The sequence below is a fragment of the Tiliqua scincoides genome, chromosome 4 (assembly GCF_035046505.1).
Source record: "Tiliqua scincoides isolate rTilSci1 chromosome 4, rTilSci1.hap2, whole genome shotgun sequence".
Taxonomy (NCBI): domain Eukaryota; kingdom Metazoa; phylum Chordata; class Lepidosauria; order Squamata; family Scincidae; genus Tiliqua; species Tiliqua scincoides.
The window spans coordinates 4897123-4924569 of NC_089824.1; the positions used below are offsets into that span (position 1 = coordinate 4897123).

The following is a 27447-nucleotide window of genomic DNA, read 5'->3' on the forward strand; positions in this document are numbered from 1 at the left end:
GTTTAAGAATCTGTATTGGGACAGGTGCTCTTTAACTTGTTCTGAGGTGGCCCCATTTGCAGAAGAAGCGAACTACTTAGAGTGGCAAAAGTCAAAGCTGATTGTGAAGTGCTCCAGAAGGACCTCTCCAAACGGAGTGAATAAGCAGCCAAATGGCAAATGTGATTCAAGGCCAATAAGTATAAAGCTATGCATTCTGCAGCAATAAAATCCCAGTTTCCCATGTACTCTGATAGGGTCTGAGCTGTCACTGATGAACTAGGAAAATGATCTTGGGTTATGGTGGGTATCAGAATGAAAATTGTGCCCCAATGTATGGCAATTATAAAAAAGTCCAATTCACTTCTTCCAAGCTTAGCAGATGTTCAGAGGCCTTGGGAAAGAAACTGGAGGTACGCCTTGATGAGCACAACCTTGTACTCCCGCCCTTGCAAAGAGCTTTGCTCTGCCAAAGGAAGATCTAGCAAGGAAGAAACCCTATACCCCCCCATCCCTGTTGACCCTGTTGGCTTTATCCTCCGAAGCCTCCCAATCTGCCCCCCTCGACACAATATACCCATTTCTGATGTGGCTGCACCAGCGGAGGTGATAGGATTGGACCTCTAGTGATCTTCAGTGAGGGAGGCACAGAATGGGGTAGATTGTTCAAGGGACTTGGTAGTGTCAGTGATGTGGCAATTTTCCTGGTAGCTGCTAGATGGAGTTCACCATTATTTCCCAGAATGCCTTCTGGAAACAATGTGAAGTTGGTCGTGACAGAGAAAAAGGGAAGCTTGACAATAAGATAGACCAGTGTTGCCCTTTCCTGCTTACTTCTCCCAACATAGCCAGTCCTATCCCTGGTGGCTCTGCTGGGTGCAACATTACCAAAAAGGCTACTGCTGCATCCAGTGGCACTGCCAAGGCCACTGAAAGTCTTCTTCTCCTGCGGGGAAAGCCCAAGCCCCACAATGAGACTTCTCAAGTCTGCCCCGGCTATTTTGCCAGAGCAGACTTGAGAGCCTCCGTTTTGGGTTTTGCAGCCCGACACGAAGGATAGGATACAGTGGAGAAGACTTTGCTGGTCCTACCTCCTCCCGCCCTGGTTCCTTTCCCCACCCCCTCTCCCCCCTACCCCTTTCCACCCACTCCCTCACCCACCCCGAAAGTACTCACTGCCGGCCGGTGCTGCAGGGGTACCGGCCAGCTGTCCATGAAGTTCTGAGGCTCAACGCCAACTGCCATTGGCCCAGCATCAGTGGCTTGTCCTCTCCGGGTGCTGTGGATGTACCTTGCTACACCCAGCACTGATGCTGGCGCTCAGCGCTGGCACTAATGGAGTTCAGGATTGGGCCTTTAGAGGCAGAAGTTCTACAGTGAAAATGTTTTGATAAAGTTTCCTCGCAGATGAAGATGATGTTTTATGCCATAGTTCCCCACAATATGATGTACACTTGGACCTCTGTATCCATGGGAGAACCGTTTCCAGGGCCCCGCAGATATCAAAACCTGCAGATAAGTGAATCTGCATGCCTGATCCAATAGGACCTCTGGATGTAACCGGAGGTGTTCCTTGTTTGCATTCAAAGGTGTTCTGAGGCCAGGTGAGGCCATGTGTAAAAACCAGAAGTGCCTTTCCAACACCTCCAGGGGCTTTTCCGAGGCCCAGAGAGGCTGCGCGCGAACTCTGCAAGCCTCAGAAGGCTCAAATGTGACTGGAACTCAGATCAGGCCCCCTGCTGTAAGCTCAGAACCCACAGTGACTTAAATCAGCAGGTTCCAAGTTCATGGATAAACAGGGTGGACCTGGATTAAAATAAATGCTCATTCCAGTTGGTGATACTACTACAGGTATTTATATACTGCCTTTCTTGGTCTTTATTCAAGACTTTATTCAAGGCGGTTTACATAGGCAGGCTATTTAAATCCCCATAGGGATTTTTACAATTGACAGAAGGTTCTATCTTACAAGAACCATAACATTCAGATGTTTCCTTCTGATCTGGTTTCACATTCTGGCCTCCATCCTCCCACGCTCAGAGCAGATGGAATCGCTCGGCTTCAGCTTGTCAGCTTCTTCAAGGTCGCACGGTGCCGGTGGCCTCGAACTGGCGACCTTGTGGATGTTATCTTCAGGCAGTCGGAGACCAGACCTCCTGCCCAACTAGACCAGACCTCCTGCCCAACTGATGAAGTTAACAGGTCATTTATGAAGTTTAAATGAACAAACACAACACTCATGAAACTTGAGTCAGGGAAAACAAACAAACCAAAACCAATAACTAGAGGCAAGAACAAAGAAAGGGGAAAAGTAATTCAAACTCATTAGTGCTCATTAGCGGGGAGTAGGGCTGATTTTAATATAGAAGAAGAAATAGGACTGGGATATGTGTTGCAGTAGGAAATCATTATAATTAGGGGCACACAATCCAAGCGAGATGCCCCTGCTGCAGTCTGCTGAAACGGAAGCACAGCTAGTCGGGGCTTTTTGCAAATCATCCACTCATTATAGTGGTACTCATGTTGGGGGTGTTTCAGTGGGATGATGCCTGAGGTTATCACTGCCCTAAGTATTTTCACAATGTTGTAGCCCTATTTTAACCCGTTTTTGCCCAGGCCACAAGTGGACACATTTTGTCCCTGTTGCGTCTACGCAACGTTGAGCAGAAATGGTTAAACGTTAAAACCAGGAAGGCGCACAAGAGTGAAACTTTATTTGGTCCCTTGGAGGGGAAAAATTCAAGGGCCTGAACAAGCCACCAAAGACATGAATTTCCTCCTCGCCCTGATTGTATCTTGCATGGTGGAAAGTGTCATGAAAGCCTCAGAGAGACACTGGACTTATTTTCTCCCCATCTTCAAAAGAATTTTCAGTGGCAGTCTCTGAACCAGACTTGCTTAAGAGTCGATCAGCCTAGCCGGGACTTGGGATGATTACCAACTGAGTTACATTCCTGGCAGGGTTTTTGGGCAAACACATTAAAATGGTAGAACAGGGGTGTCCAAACATTTTGGCAGGAGGGCCACATCATCTCTCCGACACTGTGTTGGGGGCCTGGAAAAAAAAATGAATTAATTTACATTTAAAATTTGAATAAATTTACATAAATGAATTTTTTAGAGATGGAACTTATATGAATGAATGAAGGTCTTGCAGTAGCTCAAGGCCTATAAAAGGCCTTGCACAAAGCAAGGTCGACCTTTCCTTTGCTGCCTCTGCTGCATCACAGACGTGAAACAGCAAGTAGTGGAGGGAGCCCTTGTCCCACAGCTCAGGAGAGCAGTCGAACAATCGTCCTCATGTTGAGAGCATTTGTGTCGGGCCAGCATGGGCTCCAGCAAGTCTACAGAGGGCTAGAGGCTCATTGGAAACTGGGAGCTCCCTGAGGGCTGAATTGGGAGCCCCCGAGGGCTGCAAGTGGCCCCTGGGCCGGGGTTTGGACACCCCTGTGGTAGAATAATCATTAAATGCTCGTGGAAACTATAGCTGGTAGAAAGGCCACAACAAGAGTGCTGTTGGTGTCAGGTTGAATGTCAGACATGAATGTCCAGGGACACCAATGACTGTGACACATTTGATGAGGACACAGTCATTCAGGATCCAGGATGCAAAAGCCCTAGTACATGCTGAGAAGGGCTGCAGATGGAGTTTCTGGGAAACAGCAGACAAGAGGGATTCATTTCCTCACCCAGCCTTGTGTGTTCACCTGTTGTTGACAACCTCCATTAGGAGAGCGAGAAACAGCACACAGTGATGCCACAAAACCGCTCCTGATTACCCCACATTTTGCTCCCTTTTATGGCCACTAAGTACAACTGCAGTGTCATCATCCGTCAAGCCCATGGTGATGGCTGAAGGTCTCCCAACCTTAATGGCCTCCTAATTTGGGCAGATAAGGAAGAGACCGTGTCACCTGTCATTTCAGCTCCACTAATCTTAGCCACAGCAAGGGCTGTACAAACAGCCTACCAGGCAGGGAAAGAACACACTGAAACGTGTCACCATCATCCTCTCTGCATTTTGTTTTTTTTTTTTTTGAATGGAAACTCATCCATTTCCACCACCAAACCCATTAAGACATCCTTCTGTCCTATCGATGGCATAGTTTAAACACCCCGCCTCCCCCAGCCGTCATCTTCAGAACAAGGGCCACTAGCAGACAGCTGTTTCTAAGCTCCTAGCTCAGGTTAGCCTTTCAATGAGTGGAGGACAGATCCCTAAATGAACAGGCAGCCCAATCCTATGGGATGCCAGTGCCGAATGGTATGGTGCCACCCCAATGGCCACCACTGTATCCCGCAGGAGCAGAGCAGCTGCCCGAGTCTCATTGGTTCCCTTACCCCTTGTAGAATTCTGCTGGCCCCAAAGGATCTCCTTGGATCTACACCAGCTCCTGAGATGGCACAGAACCAAGGAAGCCTGTGTCAGGCTCTGCAACTTTGGAGAGGGCATAGGATTCGGTAGCAGATTCTGCTGCCATCCCCGCCCCCCTCCTGGGCCTGATCCACTAGTCCACACTCCCATTTCCACCCCTCCCCACCTTTCCCCGTCCTCCCCCCACCCTGAAAAGCCTCCCTGCTTCCCCAAGATACTAACCACTAGGAGCTCTTCACTGGTGTCCATCTGGTGCTGAGACCCAGGACTGCCTAGTGCTGGCCTTCCCACCGGTGCTGGGTGTCTCCTGCTAGCAAGAAAGTGTGTTACGGCACTTTCACAACACCCATTGCTGGTGCTGCAAGCACAGCGCCAGCGCTGGGGAGCTCAGGATTGGGCTGTGAATGAAACTAGCATAAAGCAGGCAGGAGAGAGGCTGGAGGTGGGGAGATAAGATGCTGGAGCCTGACTTCTTGGAATTTGTGTTTGGGACCCCACTCCCCAACATTCCTGCACCAAAACCGCAGCACTCAACACTGCTAATGTATGCCAAGTGGGGAAAAATGCTCCTGCCTGGACAGTACTGTTTTGGACATCATGGTTATCTCTCTATTTCTGAGTGCTGTTTTCTCCACCACCAGTTTCTGTCTTGGGAAATCCACCCCAGGCTCTGATCCCTCTGGCTCTAAAACCTGCTTTATTCCTTTATTTCAGCAGAGTCCCCGGACCCCTTTCTCTGACCTGGCTGATGATGAAAAGATCTTCAATGGAGGGGACGGCGTGTGGCCAGAACAAAACCAGGAGCATGCCCTGCTCTCCGAAATCACAGAGGAGGACCTGGAGGCCATCCGTCAGCGGGAAGAAGCCATTCAGCAAATTGAGGTCAGTAACTGTCATTGCAGAAAAGTTAGGCGCCTATAAACAGGTGATTGTCTTGGTCCTGATGGATGCCTGCAAAACTGAGAATGTGAGCAGGCCTTTGCAAGAAGTCTGCGACACCCAAAGCATCTCCAGCTGCCATTTCACCCTGGAGAAATGCATCGAGCTCAAAACCGGTCTAGAAGTAGACCTGTGAAGAGGCTAATTTTTTGTTTTGTGGGGTAGCGTAAAGTGTATTTTAATTTGGTTTAGCTCATTTAACTTGTAAAATGCAATGCCTTTTCAATTTTCTGTTAAGTGTGATTAACAGGGACAGCACCATATAAATCATAACTTCTCTTGCTCATTGTAGTGCCTGGTTGGTGACCTCTAACTATAGGGAGTGAGTTTGTATGACCCTTGCAGCAGAATCCTTGCACTGGAGCAGGCAGGACAGCAGGCCTGCACTGCATCCAGGACAAGTTTGGGGCCAAAAGCGGCACAGCCCGAGGCAAGGGGAGACCTTTCCCCTTACCCTGTAACCCCAATGGGTATACTTGAATCTGTGCCACCTGATGAGGTGGCACAGATCTGAGCAGAACAGAGTGGCCAGGGGCCACTTCCTGCTGCCTGGGAATGGGGCTAGGATCCGGTATAACTGCCAGATTCTGGCCCCGCCCCCCACTCCCCGCCCGCCCACCCCAGGAACGCCCACCACCCACCCTTCCCTGAAACGCCTCAGCTGAGCTCAGCTGACAAAAACCTACCCTGCTGGGGCTGGATCCAGCATGGGGAGGCCAATGCAACTCCTTGCACTGGCCTCCCTGACTCCCAGGTTGGCGCATACGTGCCTTACGGCATGTTTGCGACACTCCCGGGCTGGCGCAAGGGACTTGCACCAGCCCAAGTCTGCCTCAAGATTGCTCCTTTGGTCAGTGTAGGTCAGAGACTTACAGTTGTAAGTCTCAGCTTGGGTTTGTCACCTTCCAACCCTCTTTAGCAACTATATTTAAAAGATTCTTCCCATTCCTGTTATCCTAGTTCCTTTCCCTAGGGATGTCATGAACACAGCCCAGGATGATGTCCATTCATAGCAAGCATTGGACTCCCATTGTAAAGGGAGGCCCTGCCCATTTTAACACCAGCAACTTAGGAAAGCACAGCCGCAGCCAGATGTAGTGCTCTTTTTCCTAAATCACCTGGCTCTCTATCTTCTGAAACATGTTCTGTATAGCTTTTAGTATAACCAACTTGCTACTTTACCTTATACCATCCATTTTGTCCTTTTTTTACTTTCTTCTCCATTGAACAGAATAGGAAAATAAAATGTCTGTACATCTCCCTTTCCATGCAAACTAAGAATGAACTCTTGATAGGATTCCACGATAAATCAGAAGATTGGATTAAGAAATATAGTCTTGAGTCCCTCTAATTAGATTAAGGTAATTGTTTTGTGGTAGATTTGGGAATATTATTAGTACAGCAAGAAATGTGAGATGCTATCAACAGCGCTGGAGAAGACCATAAACATTCAAACCATTGCCAAGTGTTAGGCCGAATTCAGTGGGGAAAAGAAATGGGGTGGAAGTAGAGATGAAAACTCGGCATGATTTAACATTATAAATGGCACTTTAATTCAGTTGATGGGAATTATATGGGGTAATAGATCCCTAATGAAGCTAATTACATGTTGGTGCTTACAGCCAATGTTTAGAACTGAATGGAGAGCAGAGCAATATGCCTGGAGGCTGTTCTTGATTTCTTGCCTTCTCCATCCTATGCCTGATCTCAGGAATGCTCCAATGAAGTCCAATAAGACTTTGGCCCCTGAGGGCACAATCCTAACCAGGTCTACTCAGAAGTTAGTCCTATTTTGTTCAATGGGGCTTACTTTCAGGAAAGTATGGTTAAGATTGCAGCCTGTCAGTCCAATCCTATTCACACTTTCCCGGGAGTAAGCTCCATTGACTCTAATGGGACTTACTTCTGAGTAGACATGCATAGGACTGGCCCTAGAGGTTGCATCCTATGGCTGATTCAGAGTGCTGAGCAATGGAAGGGAACATAGTTTAGTGACAGAGTACACAAATAAAGCATTAACTATCTGGCATCTCTAGAAAGCTGAGCTGGGGAAGACCTTGGAGGGTTGCATCCAAGCAAAATGGACAGTCCTGTGCAATACAGCTGCCCTGCTATCTGCTGGGTCCTCTGTCACTGCAGAACATCATGTCTTGCCAACTGCAAGAAAAGGGGTGGCTTGTCATTTTGGGTTCCATCTGTAGATGGTTTATTTGGCCTGGTCATACTCTATCTCTAGATAAGCCCTTGTTAAGACTCAGTGATTTAAATGGGAGAGATTTCAGTCTGACATTGGACTTTCTCAGTGAAATCGATGGGGTGTTTAACAGCTTAACTGCAGCTGGATCATAGCAGTTTCTAAAGAGTCATTTCAAAACCAGACTCCATATTTCTGTGTGATTCTGCGTCAGGCAAGATCCCAGATGCTGTTCATCTCTTGGAAGTTGTCTTCACTTCCAAAAGTCACTTCCCCCCCCCTTTTCTGTAGAACAGAGGTTCCCAAACTCCTCCGAGAGAGTTGGGAACCCTGTAAGTAGTGGTGGGGGTGTGGTGGGAGCGAGTGGGGTGGTCCCAATGGCGCTGCAGCAATTGCAGCGCCATGGGCGCCCAGCAACTTTAACATATCGGGGAGGGGGGCTGCTGAAGCCTCCATGAGCGTCCTGCCAGCTTCCGCATGGCTGCCTTGAGCTCTGATTGTTTATTGGAGCTCACTTCTGATTTGCAATCATGCAAACCGGAAGTGAGCTCTGATCACTGCGGCGCCATTGGGGCACCCATTCCCCACCCACTCCCCTTAAAGAGAATGGCCCATTTCCCCTGGTAGGTCACGACCCACCAGTTTGGGAACCGCTGCTGTGAAATACTCATTTTACAGAACTCTCCCATTTACGTCACTGAGTATTAACAGGGGCTTATCTAGGGATAAAGTATGACCAGAACAAACGTTGTTGTGCCCATGAGGCTGTTTCAGAGTGATATCATTCACATTCATTTAACCAGAGACCTTTTTTTTCTCTGTCTCTTTGGTGGTAGCATCTCCCTATCCCCATTCTCACTATATGTAATTTGGCCTCCACCTGACACTGAAATCCCTTTTTCTTCTGTCACTGAATACTATTAATGGCACTGTAAGTTATATCACTTTCTTCAGTGCTTCAAAATATACCTATATTTAAGTGTAAGTTAAGAGCTCAATCCTCTTGTTGCAATTCTACCATAAACCACGTTGCAGCTGCACAGAGGTCAGTGCTTTAGGCTAAGAGGCCACTGCTGTCTCTGGAGCCTATGCCCGCTGACCAGGTAAGGACACTGCAGGGCAGCAAGGAGGCAGGAAGAATGGCAGAACACTGGTGGGGATGGAGCTTTTTTTTGGCAGGGGATGGCAGTTGAGGCCCAGGCAGGGAATGGGGACAGTGGAGGAAGCCTTTGCCACATTCTAATCCCCATCCTGAGCCTGAAAGCCCTACATGGGGCTATTTGTTTCTGCACCAGCATTTGAGCTGGTTCATATCTGAGTAGCCCCATTGGGCAGGCTGGGGCCTAACACGAGGTAAGGGAACTTGGAGACCTCTCAAGGAGGACCTCTGACTGAGGACCCTGAGGACATCTCAAGGAGACCTCTGACTGGCCCCATGGGATACAGTGGCAGTTCTGTCAGTGCTGCTGTATTGCAGTATGGGAAGCCCAGTTAGAATTGGGCTCTACAGTTAGTTAATTTTTTAAAAAATTGGTTTAAGAGGCAGATGGTTGAAAAACTAAACCATCTTTGGCAGACCAAAGAAAGATGCTTCCATGTTGTCCGTGATGCATGCCTGTGTGTTACAATGGTTGTACTTGTGAGCAGAGAAAGAAGGCCACATCAACCATGTATAATGCTCTGTCATAACTGACTGAGAGACCAATGAATCCAACCATCCCGAGTTCTTGCAAACAACTACATCATATATATGGTTGGCAACCTTCAGTCTCGAAAGACTATGGTATAAGCCTACAGCACCCAGTATTCCCAGGCGGTCTCCCATCCAAGTACTAACCAGACCTGACCCTGCTTAGCTTCTGAGATCAGACAAGATCCAGCATGTGCACGGTATATGCCACCTGAACATTTGTGTTCCCAGTCCAGATGTCATAAAGTGTTAGTGCTCATCCTACAGTTCATTCACTCAGTCTCTTCTTTGAACCAATTCTTTCTTTCATTTATGCTTTGCTCTAAACACAAGATTTTACCTGTTAGTTTGGGAGTGCGAACATTCCTTCCTGGTCAGTGGGTAGTTAAGCCTAAGCCACTACGGTCTGTGAAATTGAATGTGCAGATTCCCATCTCTGAGTGCCCTGTCGTGCAGGATGAATGTTCTGAAAGTGCCACATCAAAAGATACTCTGAAAAGGTTGAGTGTATTTTTCCCAGTATTCCCCCCCCCCAAGAAGCTCAAAGAAGAATTGTCCCATTTCTCCTCTGCCTTAGAAACTTGACAATGGCATAATGTAACTTTGCAAAGGGAGGGTGAGGGCGAGAAGAAGGGAGAGAAAACCTGCAGGGGAAAACAAAATGATTCCATCTGCTCCTCACACATAGAATTTTCTCAGAATAATAAGTGGTTGTGGCTGGAATTTTCCATATAAGCAATGTTTGGCTGGGAGCCAGGGGAAAGTTTAAGCCCTAAATGTGACATGACTGTGTAGGAAAATCTATTTGAGGTCATTTTGAGTGGTTTCTAATAATCACCAGATATAATAGTCCTCTTCCCCTGAGATCTGTAAAATTGGATTCCTATGGTCTAATCTAAACCCTGTTTGGAAGTCAAGGGGAGATTTTTCCATTAACATGGGCTCTGCATCGGAGCTTGCAACCTGTGTTCTGGTTCAACAAAGCTCTTGCTTAAGTGTTTTTATGAATACAGATTGGCTTAAACAGATGTCAAATTCCACACACTCTTGCGAGGCTCTACTGACTCAAGGTTATAGCCAAAGGGGGAGTTGCCTCTCCTTCAAAACTGGAGCACGGGCCCTTTTGCTCTTTTGCTTTCAGGGTGGTTGGGATGGAAGCATTAACGGGAGTGGGCAGGAAAGAACCGTCAGGTTCAGAAACATTTCATCCACATCCATCACGAAGGTTCAGGTATTAGAATCTACCCACTGTCATCTTGGGGGAGAAAGAGTGACAGGAGATCTGAAGAGAGTTGTTATGAAAGGGCTGAGCTTTGAAAGGGAGGAGGGCTGTTCAGATGCAGTTAAGGCCCTGGTATTTCTGTTTGGATAAGTTGTAGGAATAAGGTGTATCCTGTGCTTAAGGTCTTGAAGAACTTCTGCTGGTCAGAGTAGGCAATAGGGATATGCAGGCCAGTGCCAGGTCTTCAGGGGCCCTTGGACAACGCCCCTTGATACATGGCATGGTACCAGACCCCAGTAGCATAGCTGGGGTGGGGCAAAGCAGTAAGTTCTGCAGGCACCACAACATACCATGTAAGCACCCCCCACTCCCTCCAGAGCCATTCCAGGCAGTGACAGCAATGCTCAAGAGATGCCATTTGGCTTGGTGAGCTGTGTGTTGCTGTCTGGAATGGCTTCAACTGTGAGTGGGAGGGGCTGCTTGCACCATGTGGTGCAGTACTTACCGTTTACTTACTAGTTATGGGAGATACTGATGGGGTCTGAAGCCTCTTCCTATTCCTTCTGTTACACAAACTTCTTTGATAGCCCCACTTTCTCTTTAGAAGTGGAATGTAAATATTCTTCATAATAATGGAACATTAGCAGAAAGTTAGGGGCTTCTGCTTCCAACAGTGGGAGAGATCATTGCATCTCATTGGGCAGCTACCGCCCGCCTTAAGCTGGGCAGTCCCCAGCCAGTAAGGTGTTGCCTCGCCACGGTCCGTTAACCTCAGATCTGAACCTCTGCCAACTACCAGATCCAATCAGAATGGGTGTCTGACCCACTCCCACCTAATACCATTCTAAAAAGTGGATCCTCGTGCTAAAAAGTTTGAGAACCACCGGATTACAGTATAGCAATTTATTGAGACTAGCCTAGATGTGGCAGGACAAACATATTCATCTTTTCCCCAGTTTTAAGAGGATGTCTTCTTATACATAAAGATGAATATTTCTGCTCCACCTTGTGTCCTCATGACCAATCCAGCATATGCACCCGGCACTTCCTACACCTCAACTTTCTGCTTTTATTATTGTTGGCAACCTTCAGTCTCGAAAGACTATGGTATCGCGCTCTGAAAGATGGTTCTGGCACAGCGTCTAGTGTGGCTGAAAAGGCCAATCTGGGAGTGACAATCCCTTCCACACTGGGAGCAAGTGCAGTCTGTCCCTGGTCTGTCTCCCTGGCTATGGGCCTTCCTTCTTTGCCTCTTTGCCTCAGACTGTTGGCCAAGTGTCTCTTCCAACTGGGAAAGGCCATGCTGCACAGCCTGCCTCCAAGCGGGCCGCTCAGAGGCCAGGGTTTCCCACCTGTTGAGGTCCACTCCGAAGGCCTTCAGATCCCTCTTGCAGATGTCCTTGTATGGCAGCTGTGGTCTACCTGTAGGGCGCTTTCCTTGCATGAGTTCTCCATAGAGGAGATCCTTTGGGATCCGGCCATCATCCATTCTCACGACATGACCAAGCCAACGCAGGCGTCTCTGTTTCAGCAGTGCATACATGCTAGGGATTCCAGCTCGTTCCAGGACTGCGTTGTTTGGAACTTTGTCCTGCCAGGTGATGTTCTTATTAAGTCTGGATGAAGGGGCAGCTTTCTTCCTCCCGTCCCCAATGGCACAGCTGCCAGGACCACCAGTACTACTGCAAGAGGTGCTGTGGTGGGGAAGAATAGGTGCACTTGCTCTTCCTCTGCAAAACATAAGAGACTTATGGTGTGAAAGCTGCATGTTTGTTCTACTTCTAGTCTGTCCCTATCAATGTACCAAAGGCAGCTGACAAACCTCCCCCTCCCTAATAAAACAGAGTGTGCCACAAAGCACACAAAACAACAAATGTGCCACACATTTAACAATAAATCGCAATTATAGAAAGGACCAAATGACAGCAGCAAATGTTTGAAAACTAGTGGCGGTAGATTCACTCCCTAAGCAGCTGCAGACACAAAGGAGCACATTTTCAGATGTGTTTGGAATCAGAAGGACATGGCTCTCTCCCACAATACCCCAGGGAGGAAAACAAATGTACCTTCAGGTGCATGTGGGGTTCAAAGGGGCAGTTGCTGATCCTGCCCTGTCTTCTGGCAGGCCACCCATGTCAGAGTTCAGGGGCACACGGAGCAGGGCCTCCAATGACAATCTGAGTGGTCAAGGAGGCTACTTCTTTATCATTTGTCTAGGACACAGGATGGTGGGCTATTTGAGTCCAAGGCCGGTTCTCTTGGGCAACATTTTGTCACCCCCTCCCCCCTTAAAGCACTATCTTATGCATGAATCCTCAGAGGTAAGTCCCACTGTGTCCAAAGGGGTTAACTCCCAGGAAAGTATGCATAGGATTGCAGTGTTGTGTATGATGTAGATGTGTTGCTGAAACTCATATCGCTGGGCTCAGAGCCTTCCAGTGCTTGCCTGAAATATAAGAAGCCTATTCTCCCCCACACCCCATCCAGTCCCCTTGCGCCAATTCTCTGCAATCCTTCAGGCCCACCTTCTCCTTTCCCTTCAACTCATCACCTGATTTCTACTGTGGCTAATGGCAGAGCTACAGGTTGTGGCCATTTCTTGTTGATTCCAGCCCGTGGCAACCTTCCCATCACTAATAACACCTTGTTTGACATGCTGCTGACTAAGCTTCAGATTGCTACATGGGTTATTATGTGCTCTGTGTTGTTTTCTTCGCCTGCCCAAGGCCAGTTAATAAAGTTGTGGCCGCGTTCGACCTGCATCTTCCTTTGTCTTCAGTTTGGCTCTTGCAGCAGACACTCTTTACATCTTGAAAAAGGAAGCGCCAGGGGCCTTGCCAAAGGCAAAATACACAACAAGACCCCAGGGTCTGCATCATCCCTTGTCCTTTAAAAAAACAAACCACAACTATTTTTAAGAATGCTCAAGTGGCAGGAGCCTTTAGAAATCACTGGCTGGTACTGATTCCTGCTTGTCGGAATGCTTTATCTATTTTTTGTGAACTCAACTCCAGCTTTGAATAGCCAGAAGGGCACTCCCTGTGGCTGCACAGTGCAAAATTAAATCACAGGAGGTCTGCTGGAAAATAGTATTTTTGTCAATTAACCCCTTGCAATCAGATAAACTTGACAACCCTGGCCTCTGAGCGGCCTGCTTGGAGGCAGGCTGTGCAGCACGGCCTTTCCCGGTTTGAAGAGACACTTGGCCAACAGGCCGAGGCAAAGAGGCAAAGAAGGAAGGCCCATAGCCAGGGAGACAGGCCAGGGACAGACTGCACTTGCTCCCAGTGTGGAAGGGATTGTCACTCCCGAATCGGCCTTTTCAGCCACACTAGACGCTGTTCCAGAACCACCTTTCAGAGCGCGATACCAGAGTCTTTCGAGACTGAACATTGCCAACTGAAACTTGACAAAAGGAGGGGGAGGGAACTGCAGCCTTTGAAACCTCTGTAGCGATGGAATTGGACAGCTCAGGCTGGACGTCTGGGCTCTGGACCGAGTCTCTCCAGCCATCAGACCAGTGGTTGAGATGTTAGAGAAGGTTGGTGAACATTCCATCGGTTCAAAAGAAATGATTAGCATGCCAGGGGTCTTGTGAGCTTGTTGCTGGTAGGGACAGAAGGAATGGAGAGCAGGTAGATAGATGGGGAGGACCGGGGGGAGCCAAGGGCAGAGGTGCCTCACACTGCAATTTGTTGCGGGTATTTTGCTGGATCAGGGTACACCCCATTTTGCTTTATCTGAAATGCCATGTAAAGTTAGACCTAGTTCTCACAGAAAGAGTAAAGCTCTATCTAGAGTTGTTCCCAGTCAGACTAGAGATAGCCCCCCCCCCCGTGACGGAATGCTCCTCTATTTAAAAATTCCCTGCATAGAGAAAACAAGCATGTCAGGGAGAAGGATACTAATTTAGCAGTCTCCCTGACATCTTATTGTGCAATCCTATGCATGTCTACTCAAAAATAAATCCCACTGTAATCAATAGGGCTTACTCCCAGGTAGGTGTGGCTAGGATTGAGCCCGGGCAGCCCAATCCTGAGCTGCCCAGGGTGGCCAACTTTGGCGGCACTAAAAATGGCTGCCGCCGCATCCTACATTTGTCGGGCTGCCGCAGGCAGCACCTCGGGATGAGGGAGCTTTTGTCCCCTTCTCCCAGGTAAAGGAAGCAGCCCCACAATGGGGATACTCACTTTACCGCCGACCAAAAGGTCGGCGGTAAGGTAAAGGAGTTTGTGCAGGGCGCTGAGCCCTACACGAATGGACAGGATCCAGTGGAGCGGGGCTCCAATGGACCCACCTCTCTGCCTCCCCGCTCCTTCCCCCCGGCACATCTCCCATCTGCCCTTTCCCCACCTCCCCATCACGCCTCCTCCCCGCCCTCTCTCTGCCCTCCGCCTGCCTCCCCCCTCCTCAGAATGTCTCCTCCCGGCCCCCCTCCCCTCCCCCTTTTACTGTGCCGTGGCTTGGCAGTCTGTGAGTAGCAGAAGACAGGTGCCCTCCCAGTGCTAGCCCAGCGCTGCCCAGTGCTGGGCTAGCACGGGTGCTGGCCTGGCGGTAAGCCTCGCAAACGTGCCTTATGGCGCATTTACAACAGTGCACTCCAGCGGAAAGCCGGACCGCCACACTCAGGATTTGGCTCTGTGTTTTTCAACTGATGTGCCATGGCACATTGGTGTGCCACAAAAGGTCTTCAGGTGTGCCACAGGAGTTTGGGAGTTTGGAGCTGAAAAACTCTTCTGGTTTCTGTGGCTCTGTTTCTACGGCAATTCTCTGTAGTAACAAATTGCCTGTCCCTCTTCCACTGGCGAAGGAAGAGGGACTGACAATTCATTACTACAGACCATTGCCCTAGGAACAGAGCTGCAGAACTCAGAAGAGTCTCCCGGAAGCCGGAAGTGCCATCACAAGAGGCAAAGACCATAGAGAAGACCGTTCTTCATGAGAAGAAAAGCATTGAAAATTGCTGGTCAAAGTGCAGGGACTTTGACAGAGGCAGTTGAGTCATGTTCATGATGGGGGAAATTTATGGTCAGCGGATAAGTAAAATGGGGGGGGGGCAACCGTATATGTGCAGGAACTCAGTGTGTGGTGGGGGACCTGGCCAGCTGGAGTGAGAAAATTCTGCTTCACCTTCTCACTCAGAGCAAGAGCCGGGAGCATTCCCAGGAGTGCCTGAGTGGATGTTCATAGCAGTGGTTTGTCCTTAAAAGCCATAAATAATTGGAGAAGAGCCTCAACCAGGGATGGTTTGCCTGTGTCCAGCTTCATCCTTGACAAGCCTCCTCCAAGGTTATCAGGACAGTCAAGGCTGGTGTCAGGTTCTTTTATGAATATCCACTTTCCTGTTGGGAACAAAGCTACGGAGCAGTTAACGAACAATGGAGATGCCTGATGAAAAAACCTCTTTATCTCCGGCTTAAAAGTGAGGTATCTGACTGCATTACTCCCGCCTGACAGCTGAAGATTTGGAGTGGTCTGAAGGTCACTTCAGCAGGGATGTCTAAAATAGGGGGGTAAGGAGCTCATGTGAAAAGGGAAGGGGGGAGGGTGATTGTCCTGTATCAGACTGACTGGTTCAGTTCCTCCACCTTCTATGGCATTCTTTTGTGCAGTAATAGCTGGGAAATTTGTGTTCTGTGGGGTCATATTGAATTTGTTCCAATGGCCAGAAAAGGCCTGTCCACTGAACACACACTGCATGAGCTAAAGATGTGAAGTAGAGCGGTGGAGAGATGGGGCCTTTTTAGCTGAAAACCTTTTCCATACATCACACTGGAATTTGTCAGAGGAGTCAAAGGAGTTGTCCATCACCTTAAGCCTTTTCCAGGTGTCTTTGAGCTCCCCTCCCCTCCTTCTCCACTGCCCTTCATGCCCTCTCATGGTGGTTCCCCCTTTTTTTCTGTTACTGCTATTGCAACTTGCCTAAGGTCATCAGTGAACTCATGGAAAAGGCAGTGAGATTTGAACCAAGGAAGTCCAGATTCACAGCTCACTATCTTACCTGCTATGCTGTACCAGCTGGTGTAGTGGTTTGAGTGTCCAGCAAGAACCAGGGAACACAGGATCAGATTCCTGCTTGGTTAAGAAGTTCACTGGGGTGACCTTGGATCAGTCTACCTCCCTTAACCTAACCAACCCACAGGTTTAATGCAAAAATAAAATGGAGGAACCATGTCACTGTCTTAAGCTCCTTGGAAGAAGGATGTGATGATGATAGATCAATCTATAAATAGCAGCATGCTTAAAGGGCCCTGATATACATATATATGCTTCTCTCTTGTGGAATAGTTGGGTCTTCAAATCAAGTTAAAGATTTGGACTCCTTCTGCCCTACTGTTGGCTACAGAATGGTTCACCCTCCTAGATCATTGATGTTGACAGCAAACATTGGTAACTGGTAGTGCCTGCAGGGTTTCATTTTCTGCAGCAGTCCTTCAACAAGACCAGCCAGTCTCTGTGGGTAATGGGGCAGAAAGCTACAAACCAATAGGTGTGAAGCAAATCTACCTTGGCCCTGGTTGGGCTACCGCTCTCTCTGCCCAAATGGGTAAAGTTGTTCTATACCATGTTAGTTAGTTGGCAACCTTCAGTCTCGGAAGACTACAGAATCGTGCTCTGAATGGTTGTTCTGGAACAGCATCTAGTGTGGCTGAAAAGGCCAATTCGGGAGTGACAATCCCTTCCACACCGGGAGCAAGTGCAGTCTGTCCCTGGCCTGTCTCCCTGGCTATGGGCCTTCCTTCTTTGCCTCTTTGCCTCGGTCTGTTGGCCAAGTGTCTCTTCAAACTGGGAAAGGCCATGCTGCACAGCCTTTCTCCAAGCAGGCCGCTCAGAGGCCAGGGTTTCCCACCTGTTGAGGTCCACTCCTAAGGCCTTCAGATCCCTCTTGCAGATGTCCTTGTATCGCAGCTGTGGTCTACCTGTAGGGCGCTTTCCTTGCACGAGTTCCCCATAGAGGAGATCCTTTGGGATCCGGCCATCATCCATTCTCACGACATGACCGAGCCAACGCAGGCGTCTCTGTTTCAGCAGTGCATACGTGCTAGGGATTCCGGCTCGTTCCAGGACTGTGTTGTTTGGAACTTTGTCCTGCCAGGTGATGCTGAGGATGCGTCAGAGGCAGCACATGTGGAAAGCGTTCAGTTTCCTCTCCTTTTGTGAGCAAAGAGTCCATGACTCTGTACCATAGGATCTGGACAACTAGGCTTACTGGCACCTTGCAAGTCTCTTTTGCCATTAACACTTGCCATTAAAGGCTCAAGCTCTGCTCCTGCTGAAACGACAGAGGAAAGAGGCTAAGAAAATAAATAAAATAAAAAAGCAGATTTTTAACTCCTTGCATGTATTAAATTAGCATCTCTGCATTGAGAGGCTATGCTAATCTTCCCCAAACTCTGTTGGTTTTCTGCAAAATTCCTCAGGTGGTGGTGGTGGTGGGTCCCTGGGGAAGAGTTTCCAAATTTGGTGGAAATATGTTGTGCACACAGAACTCACTGGAAAATTTCATTCTTCCAGCCACAGACCCTTTTGTTCTTTTTTACTTCCTTTGCAATTACTAATCAGGGAACAAGGTAGAGGTTACTTGGTCCAGAATATGAGTTTGCCTCGCTTGTGGCGTGTGGCGGAAAGAGGGCATCTTGCCCAATTTCTCTGATGGCCTAGTCCCAGTCCCTCCCAGCCCCATCTGCAGTCACGACAGGGAAGGAGGTTGTCACCCTGAGCCCTCCTCCCCTGGCTCTTGCTTCCATTCCTTCCTCCTCTCTCCTAGCTGTTGGACAGCTCTGGGGTGGACCCATTCTGTCCTGTGGCTGGCTGTCTTATGAACAGCAACAGCTTGACAGGGCTACTCCACCTCATGGCTGCATCCCCTGGACCATCTGGGCTTCCTGGCAGGAAAGAGAATTGTGTATCTGTCACCCTGGCAACAGATCCAGGGCAGTGCCTTGTTGTCTCCCTTTTGAGGAACCTTGCCTTTAGCTCTGCTGCCTTTTGGCCAGGGGTGCACTTCTTAGGGTAACCCAATGGCCTTCCCCCCAATTGGTACATTGGGGGCATTGTCGGGGGTGGTGGTGCCCTTAGTAATTCTCCAGTTCTATATGTGAATCAAATATTTCCTTCCAAAAATATTCTGCAGCTTGGAATTGGAAACCAGAGTTTAGGAAACACCCAGTAGTGTGAATAGAGATAGGAGTTAATTATTAGTTTATCATGCAGCGAGAGAAAGCTCCCTCAGAGCCTGGGCAGAGTGAACATAAGAACATAAGAACAGCCCCACTGGATCAGGCCATGGGCCCATCTAGTCCAGCTTCCTGTATCTCACAGCGGCCCACCAAATGCCCCAGGGAGCACCCCAGATAACAAGAGACTTCAAACTGGTGCCCTCCCTTGCACCTGGCATTCTGACATAGCCCATTTCTAAAATCAGGAGGTTGTGCATACACATCATGGCTTGTACCCAGTAATGGATTTTTTCTCCAGAAACTTGTCCAATCCCCTTTTAAAGGCATCCAGGCTAGACGCCATCACCACATCCTGTGGCAAGGAGTTCCACAGACCAACCACACACTGAGTAAAGAACTATTTTCTTTTGTCTGTTCTAACTCTCCCAACACTCAATTTTAGTGGATGTCCCCTGGTTCTGGTGTTATGTGAGAGTGTAAAGAGCATCTCCCTATCCACTCTGTCCATCCCCTGCATAATTTTGTATGTCTCAATCATGTCCCCCCTCAAGCGTCTCTTTTCTAGGCTGAAGAGGCCCAAACGCCGTAGCCTTTCCTCATAAGGAAGGTGCCCCAGCCCCGTAATCATCTTAGTTGCTCTCTTTTGCACCTTTTCCATTTCCACTATGTCTTTTTTGAGATGTGGCGACCAGAACTGGACACAATACTCCAGGTGTGGCCTTACCATCGATTTGTACAACGGCATTATAATACTAGCCGTTTTGTTCTTAATACCTTTCCTAATGATCCCAAGCATAGAATTGGCCTTCTTCACTGCCGCCACACACTGGGTCGATACTTTCATCGACCTGTCCACCACCACCCCAAGATCTCTCTCCTGATCTGTCACAGACAGCTCAGAACCCATCAGGCTATATGTGAAGTTTTGATTTTTTGCCCCAATGTGCATGACTTTACACTTACTGACATTTCCTTTAGTGCATTTCCTTTACCACTTATAACCACGGCCAACCTACTTATGTCGGGGGTTGGGAAGGTTCACCTGCTCAGTCAACATGACTTCTAAAGAGATCTGTGCTCCGGGATCTTTTATTGTATGGACAAGGTACTGAACAAAGGATGCAATCAATAAGGGTATCTGTGGTCATTCGTGAACAACTGCTTGAAGAAGTAGCGTTTCAGGAGGGAGTCAAAGGAAGAGAAAGATTGCTGTTTCTGATACAGAGGAGTGAGCTTTCCTGGAGAAAGCATAATGTTCCAGACATAATCTTTCAGCTGAACCATAGTTAGTTAAATGAAGCACAAGATGCTGTTGGCAGGCCTCATCTCACTCTGCTGCTTCCTGGTTTTGAAATTGAGCCTTGTGGCAAAGAAATAAAACTTTATCAGTGTCTTATCTCTACTACTCAGTAATCCTCGTTTTTCCCCCTTCTGTAGACAGATTTCTCAGTTTCCATCCTGTACGTGGATTTCAGATCTGCGGGGCATTCGGCAACAGCTCCGAGCACATATGAAGCTGGCTTGTATCCAGAACATCTGCCTTGGTATTTGCAGGGGTTTCATTCCTGGACCCCCTGTCGATACCAAAAAAACTGTGGATAAAAATCCATGGTTTGGCAACCCTTAAGGCTTCCGAAAGTGTCCAGAGCTGTGCTCAGGTCACCTCCAGAGCCCCTTCTGAGGTCTCTGGGAGGCCTTAGAAGGTCGCTTCTTGTTTTGCACGAAAACCAGAAGTGATGTTTAAAGGCCTTATAAGGCTTTTGGAGGGCTGGGGAAGGACATCACTTCTGGTTTTGATGCAAAACACAGGCCTCAGAGGTGTTTGTAGGCTCTGGAGGTGACCGGAGCACAGTTCTGGGTGCCTCTGAAAGTTTCAGGTTGGGCCTAATCTGGCTCAGCGTGGTTCCGGGGAACCTGTGTTGAGCCAGATCCACGGAATCAGAGGATACGAAAGCCCCACCTGTGCACACCATTCTACGTTGAAGTTTTTACTCCAGCTGTTTTTTACTGCTGAAGAGACAAGATAAGCTGAAAATGGCTTGCCTCTTTAACAAGTAATGGAGAATAAGGATTCTCCAACATGCCCATGCATTGTTCATTGTCAAGGATCACAGTCAAGAACACCTGCCCTACCCAGCACCACACCATTACATTTTACCCTCCACTTTAAGATGATCTGTTTTCAGCTTCTCAATACAGCACCAAACTGATCCCGAAATATATCCTCATCACCTCCAGTTTCTACACTGGTTAAATACTTGAATAGGAAGCTTTGAGGTCTTTGCGCTGTCTCTTCATGTTCTAAAAACAGACCTTTCTCCTTGATTGGCAGCTCTGCAGTTGATAACATAGCCATCTTTCAAACATTATTGTTCTTTATCTAATGAGGTAAGCTACAGCTGTCTGATTGGCTTGTGATACTCATTAAGGACTTAAAATATCTTTTATATACAAATTGTGAAAGTTATAGCAGGGAAACCATGTTAGTCTGTTGCAGTAAAAAAAAGGAGTAAAAAAACAGTAGTGTGTGTGAGAGATACAAATAAATTAGTATTTGCACAAAACTTTCTGTGTGTGAAAGTTCTTTACATCTTCACATGTTATCCTTGCAATAGCAGTGCAAGGTAAGCAGTAGTAATCTTCCCATATTGCCAATAGGGACAACCCAATTAACCCCTGCTAATTGGGTAAGAGGCACTTTTTCAAGTGGGTGCTCCTTTTTTTAGCAGGGGGAGAGTAACTGGCCCACCTCACCCCAGCAGTGTCTGTTCTAGTGGCTGTCTGCTGGTATTCATTTGCATCTTTTTAGAATGTGAGCCCTTTTGGGACAGGGAGCCATTTAGTTATTTGATTTTTCTCTGTAAACCGCTTTGTGAACTTTTAGTTGAAAAGCGGTATATAAATACTGTTAATAAATACTGTTAATAACTGAGGCTGACAGGGAGTTGATTGCATCACCTCTGCTTTTCTGCAGAAAAGTGTGGAGCAGGCAATTTCTAGCCCTGAGCTCAGGTCTAAAATAAAGACACACAAACCTTTGATGGTCCTTAAATGATCTTTGAAGCTTAGAAAATCCTGGACAATTTGCAATTGAGATTTACAGGCATTTGGGGAAGACAGAAAACTGACTACTGAGATCAGATTTACCACACACTGAGTAAAATTTTCTCTTGTCTGTTCTAATTCTCCCAACACTCAATTTTAGCGAATGTCCCCTGGTTCTGGTGTTCTGTGAGAGTATAAAGAGCATCTCCCTATCCACTCTGTCCATCCCCTGCATAATTTTATATGTCTCAATCATGTCCCCCCTCAGGCGTCTCTTTTCTAGGCTGAAGAGGCCCAAACGCCGTAGCCTTTCCTCATAAGGAAGGTGCCCCAGCCCCGTAATCATCTTAGTTGCTCTCTTTTGCACCATTTCCATTTCCACTATGTCCTTTTTGAGATGCAGTGACCAGAACAGGACACAATACTCCAGGTGTGGCCTTACCATCGATTTGTACAACGGCATTATAATATTAGCCGTTTTGTTCTCAATACCTTTTCTAATGATCCCAAGCATAGAATTGGCCTTCTTCACTGCCGCTGCACATTGGGTCGACACTTTCATCGACCTGTCCACCTGTCCGGATCCACCGCCTCCCTTCTCCAAAATGTCCCCTGTCCTCCCCAGATCCTTCCCAAAACTCTCCCTTTCCTCTCCTACCTTGCCCAAGCCATGTCCCGGCTGCCGACTTACCAAGGCTGACACAACCTAGGATCTGCGGCAGGGAGGCTCCAATGTGGTCAGTGCCTTGCAGCAGTGACTCGGACTGGCCCAGCAACAGTGCACTCCCCATCCACATCCAAAGTTTTGTGATAGTGGGACATGCCTCCTGCTGTTGCAAACGGCCCATGGGATTGGGCCATAAGTAGAAACAACCACTGTGTTATCACAGTCGACAAGCGAAGTGGAGGTCCACTTTGACGTGAATGGCATGCTAATAATAGCTCGGCGGGGTAATTTTTATCAGCGAGTATATTTAATTGTCCTAAATTATTTTTCAGAGTCAACCCTAATCCATGTATTAATAACAGAGACAATGGCATTCTTTACCGAAACCGCTCAGAGATTGGTGCGCTCATTCCTTCATTTCCATTATACGATTGATTAGTTCTTGCAGGGAGAACGTCACCAAAGTCATTCCAAGAGAGGAAGGACTGCCTTGAAACATGTCTGCTTTAACAAATGATTATTAACAATTCAAGAGTTGTATTTTTCAGTGTCGTTTCTAAGGAATGTGTCTAATGGTATTGAGCTCAAGAAGCAATCAGAAAATCTAATAATAACCAAGAGACAGCCTATTTTTGCCACCTCTCCGTCAGCTGGGTACTATTTTGACTGGAAGAATATTAATTATGCATCTTCCTCCTTGTCAGGCTATTGTTTTCAGTGCAGCCACAGAGAAAGCTGAGTTTTGCATGCTGCAGACTCGCTCACATTTACCCCAACTAGGGGGCTCTCGGGGCTAAACCGTAGGCAGTAGACCACTGAGAGCTAGGAACCAGAAACCAGGAAATGCACCAGGGGTCTGAGTTAGGGGTGCAAGATGGGAGTCAGAGCTGGGAGATTGAGTCCACCAACCCAAATGTTTATATAAAATATAAGGATTATTCAGACTCACTGCGTGAATAACATCTTCCCAGACAAGATAGCGTTGTAGCATTTCCAAAAGAGCATATAGGCACAGACTTTAGGCCAGATATTTTCAGCCACTTGTGTCTTAACCATTTCTTGTGTCTTAACTTTATGTTGTCCTTACAACAACAACTTTGTAAGGTGAATGAGATGTTATGTTCCAGCTGGGGAAGCCTGAGGTTGAGAGGAAACACATCTGTAGAATCATTTGTGGTCACATTTCCACATCAGTATTGTGATAAACTGAGAAATGGCTCCTGAGCTTCTTTTGCATAGCTTGAACAAATGTGCACATTGCATCTGTCAGTGTTGCAAATGGCTCTTGTTTGCCTATCCCAGGGGTGCCCTGAAACCTGATTGGGATCTACTTGTAGATTACTGGATAATTTGCAGTAGATTGGCAAGAGTTCCCGACTCCCAGTTGTGTAACAATAGCAATCGCAAAAGGGCTTTCTGTATCTCTAAATTAGGCTGTAGGTAATATTTTGTGTATTTTTTTTTTTAAATGTGGGTCTCTGTGCAAATAGCTAGTTTCGGCTGAGGTGAGACCAGCTTCTCCTCCTACTTCCATAGATTAAGAGGTAGTTGAATTGTTGAGAAGGGATGATAGAAGAACCAGGTATAATTTAGGAGAAACAATGATGGAAGAAGAAGCAAGGGTAGCCTCCAAAATGTTTCAACAGCTCATGGGGCAGGGAGGGGGGGTTTGATATCTATGTATATGCACTTCGCCCTAATCAAATTCCGAAGGGGCAGAATTATTTAAAGCTGCTGAAATTTGAGCATAGAGAGGCATATCAGATGGAGAACAGAAAAGAGGATATGTAAATTAGAAGGGGGGAGGTAAGCTCACTCTCTGAAGATAATTATTTGGGAGATAACAGGGTGATCGCCAAGAGCAGCTGCTGAGATTCATGGTATCAGGATGTGTTCAGGTACACTACTGATAACACCATTACAGGTTCACAGCTGGCCTACTTCAACAGCACTTTCAAATCCCCATGTCTCTGACAGGCATCCTCTTTGGGTACCAAGACCCCTAATCCTGTGTCTGAGTGAATTAGCATAAATAATTCCATGCAAACAGTCCACCAAGCCAGAGATGATGCAAAGATGGTCTTAATTACTCCAGTCCCGCAGAGCTGACATCTGGTACATCCCCGCAGCTTGCAGTGATCCACAGGAATGCATCAAGGGGATTGAGAGAGAGTGATAGCATCTGTCTACCAGTTGCATGAATTTCTCTCCCCTCCTCATACGGCACTGATGTAACCAATGAATGTGGGGCTGATAGTCAAAGAGAATCGGAATGCGGGAGGATCAGCTTAGAATTAAACTGGACTTTTTCTTCTCAGCATTAGCGCATCAGTAGCCTTCTCACAGATGCTAGAATGCATTGGTCCTCCTAGACTTACACCCCAGTCCTGTTCAGGTGCCACATGGATGCTGGTGCAAAGTTGGTCATATCTAAGCCCTTTCAAGCAATGCCTTCCCATCAGTGCTGGCACAACCTTTCCTAGAAATGCCAACAGCATCAATGGAAACCTTGACATAGCCCATCATCCACAGAGTAGTGTCTTGACATTGGTGCATAATCAGCTTGATGTCAGCACAACATCCATGTGCCATCAGTGCAGTTTTCAAGGAACCAATCATCATACTCACCCAGCCCCATCACTGATGGCTAGAGAAGGTCCCAAGGCTCCAAACAGCCATTGTAAGCTTCCTAGTCCATAAAAGAATAGTTGCGCCCAGAATGGAGATTAAACACCACCCATTTTTGACCAGGTCCCACCTGGAAGACTTCTAGTCTTAGACTCTTTCCTGCCAATTGAGATTCAGCTTAATTCCATTCAGCTACTTGGCCATTAAAGGCCCAAATCTAGGGCCCTTGTAGTAGTAAACCTAGTAGCCTAGTAGCCTAAAGGCCAAAATCTAGGGCAACTTTCAAGCCTGATGTAGCAATGCCAATGCCAGAGGGTGTGCTCTGCATCTGGCTGTGGGGGGGGGAGGGTAACAGTCCTCAAGACCTCCTCAAGAAAACATTTGGTCCCTTATCTCGGTGCTACATTACAGCTGCATTGGCACTGGAAAATTGGGTAGGATTCGGCACACAGTCAATTACAATGCAGAACACTATGCTTTCTCAAGATGTGAAGACAGCCTCTGTGTAAATGATATGCTATTTTTTTGGGGGGGGGGCAAACAAAAATGTGTCATTGATCGATTTTGTTAGTAGCAGGGAGTCAAGGACAAGAAGGAAGGGTAGTTCATGGGCATATAGAAAAGGCTCACCCAAAAGCTTATTAAGAATGGAAACTTTATGTTCCTCGGAGGTGGTGGTTTCCAGACTGTATACCACTACATAAGAACATAAGAACAGCCCCACTGGATCTGGCCATAGGCCTATCTAGTCCAGCTTCCTGTATCTCACAGCGGCCCACCAAATGCCCCAGGGAGCACGCCAGACAACAAGAAGACCTGCCAGGCCTCCTGGGAATTGTAGTTTAAGAACATAAGAACAGCCCCACTGGATCAGGCCATAGGCCCATCTAGTCCAGCTTCCTGTATCTCACAGCGGCCCACCAAATGCCCCAGGGAGCACACAAGAGAGCAAGAGACCTGCATTCTGGTGCCCTCTCTTGCATCTGGCCTTCTGACATAACCCATTTCTAAAATCAAGAGGTTGCGCATACACATCATGGCTTGTAACCCGTAATTGATTTTTCCTCTAGAAACCTGTCCAATCCCATTTTAAAGGCGTCCAGGCCAGATGCCGTCACCACATCCTGTGGCAAGGAGTTCCACAGACCAACCACACGCTGTGTAAAGAAATATTTTCTCTTGTCTGTTCTAACTCTCCCAACACTCTACATGAGCAGAGGGGCTAAAGTGTGCCTTGGAGTGTGCACCTATCACTCTACTAGCCCCGGAGTGGCAAGGCCCCATACATCATTGCTCCTCCGCCCTCTGCTCATTTATGGACAGAGCCCAACAGAAGGAGAACACCAGGATTCGCGAATGCAGCTTGCAGTACAGGTGACAGGTGTGAAGGAACTCTTGGAGTGTCTCTGAATGCTGATCGACTGACCGGGCAAACGGCTTTGGAAAGTCATCTGAACTCTTGTGCAGTTGCAAGGAGGGTGTTGGAGAAATACTCATCCCCCCTCCCCCCAGAAACTGAAAAATCAGTTTTGCAACTTTTCTGCTTTCAACAATGCTTAAAGCAAGGAGAACATGAACCCAAAAAGAGAGACTGTGGCATAATGTAGCATTGGTTTGCTTCTCTGTGTCTGAGTCTTACAGCGCAATCTGATGCATACTCAAAAGTATGTTCCATTGTGTTCAATGGGGCCTAGGAAAGAGTGAATTGAACTGGAACCCTAGTTCCCAACCGATAACATTCTTCTCTTAAATATACTGGATGACTCATTTGCTGCATGGGTAGCAGTCTATCCTCCTTATCTACTTTACCCAGGCTTCGTGCACTGGAGAGGACACTGTTCCAGAACCACTATTCAGAGCGCGATACCACAGTCTTCCGAGACTGAAGGATGCCAACATGCAGGTACTTCCTAACTGCAAATCAGACCACTTTTTTGTGGTTGGTGCAGTATCACATTTTAACTGAAATAATAACTGAAAGGCAATTGAGAACTTGTGACAGTTTAAGACGATGATAATTACTCTAGTTTCCCAGAAATCTACTAAAAAGAAAATGAATTTCTCTGCAATATTTTTTTCCCAGTAAATGTCTCTGGTGAGGAGAGGAGGGGGGACCTTTACAATGCAGAACTACTAGTGCTTTGGGCAGGCTAGGAAAGGGACTGATACTTGAATTTTGTCACATATTTAGTACTTACAGTGGTGTTTTTTAATTACGTTTTTATTTTTTATTATTATTATTTTTTATTTTTTTTCTGGACAGTTAGAAATTCCCAGCCTGTCCAGAAGAAAGAAGACCCACTTGGTGGACAGAGTTTGTACTGAATTTTTAGAAGATACTTTATCATCTCCATCAACTTCTCTGACAATCGAGTGTTGGGAGAGTTAGGACAGAAAAAAAAGAAAATATTTCTTTTTCTTTAACTTAGTCTGTGGAACTGCTTGCCACAGGAAGTAGTGATGGCATCTTGCCTAGAAGTAGTGATGCATTTTGCTTAGACAAATTTCTGGAGGAAAAGGCAGTCATG

The 27447-nt window shown here is 47.3% G+C and overlaps 1 protein-coding gene across 7 annotated transcripts in view; it reads left to right on the top strand.

Moving 5' to 3' along the window:
• The window catches only part of TSNARE1 (t-SNARE domain containing 1), a 417418-nt gene that overhangs the window by 229103 nt on the left and 160868 nt on the right, over positions 1-27447 (top strand). For 6 of the 7 annotated variants that reach the window (XM_066625627.1, XM_066625626.1, XM_066625629.1 and 3 more), the window contains exon 8: positions 5069-5236. In XM_066625627.1, coding sequence (XP_066481724.1) covers positions 5069-5236 — 168 coding nt within the window. The remainder of the gene's footprint in view (positions 1-5068; positions 5237-27447) is intronic. The other variant, XM_066625633.1, reaches the window with a different exon arrangement.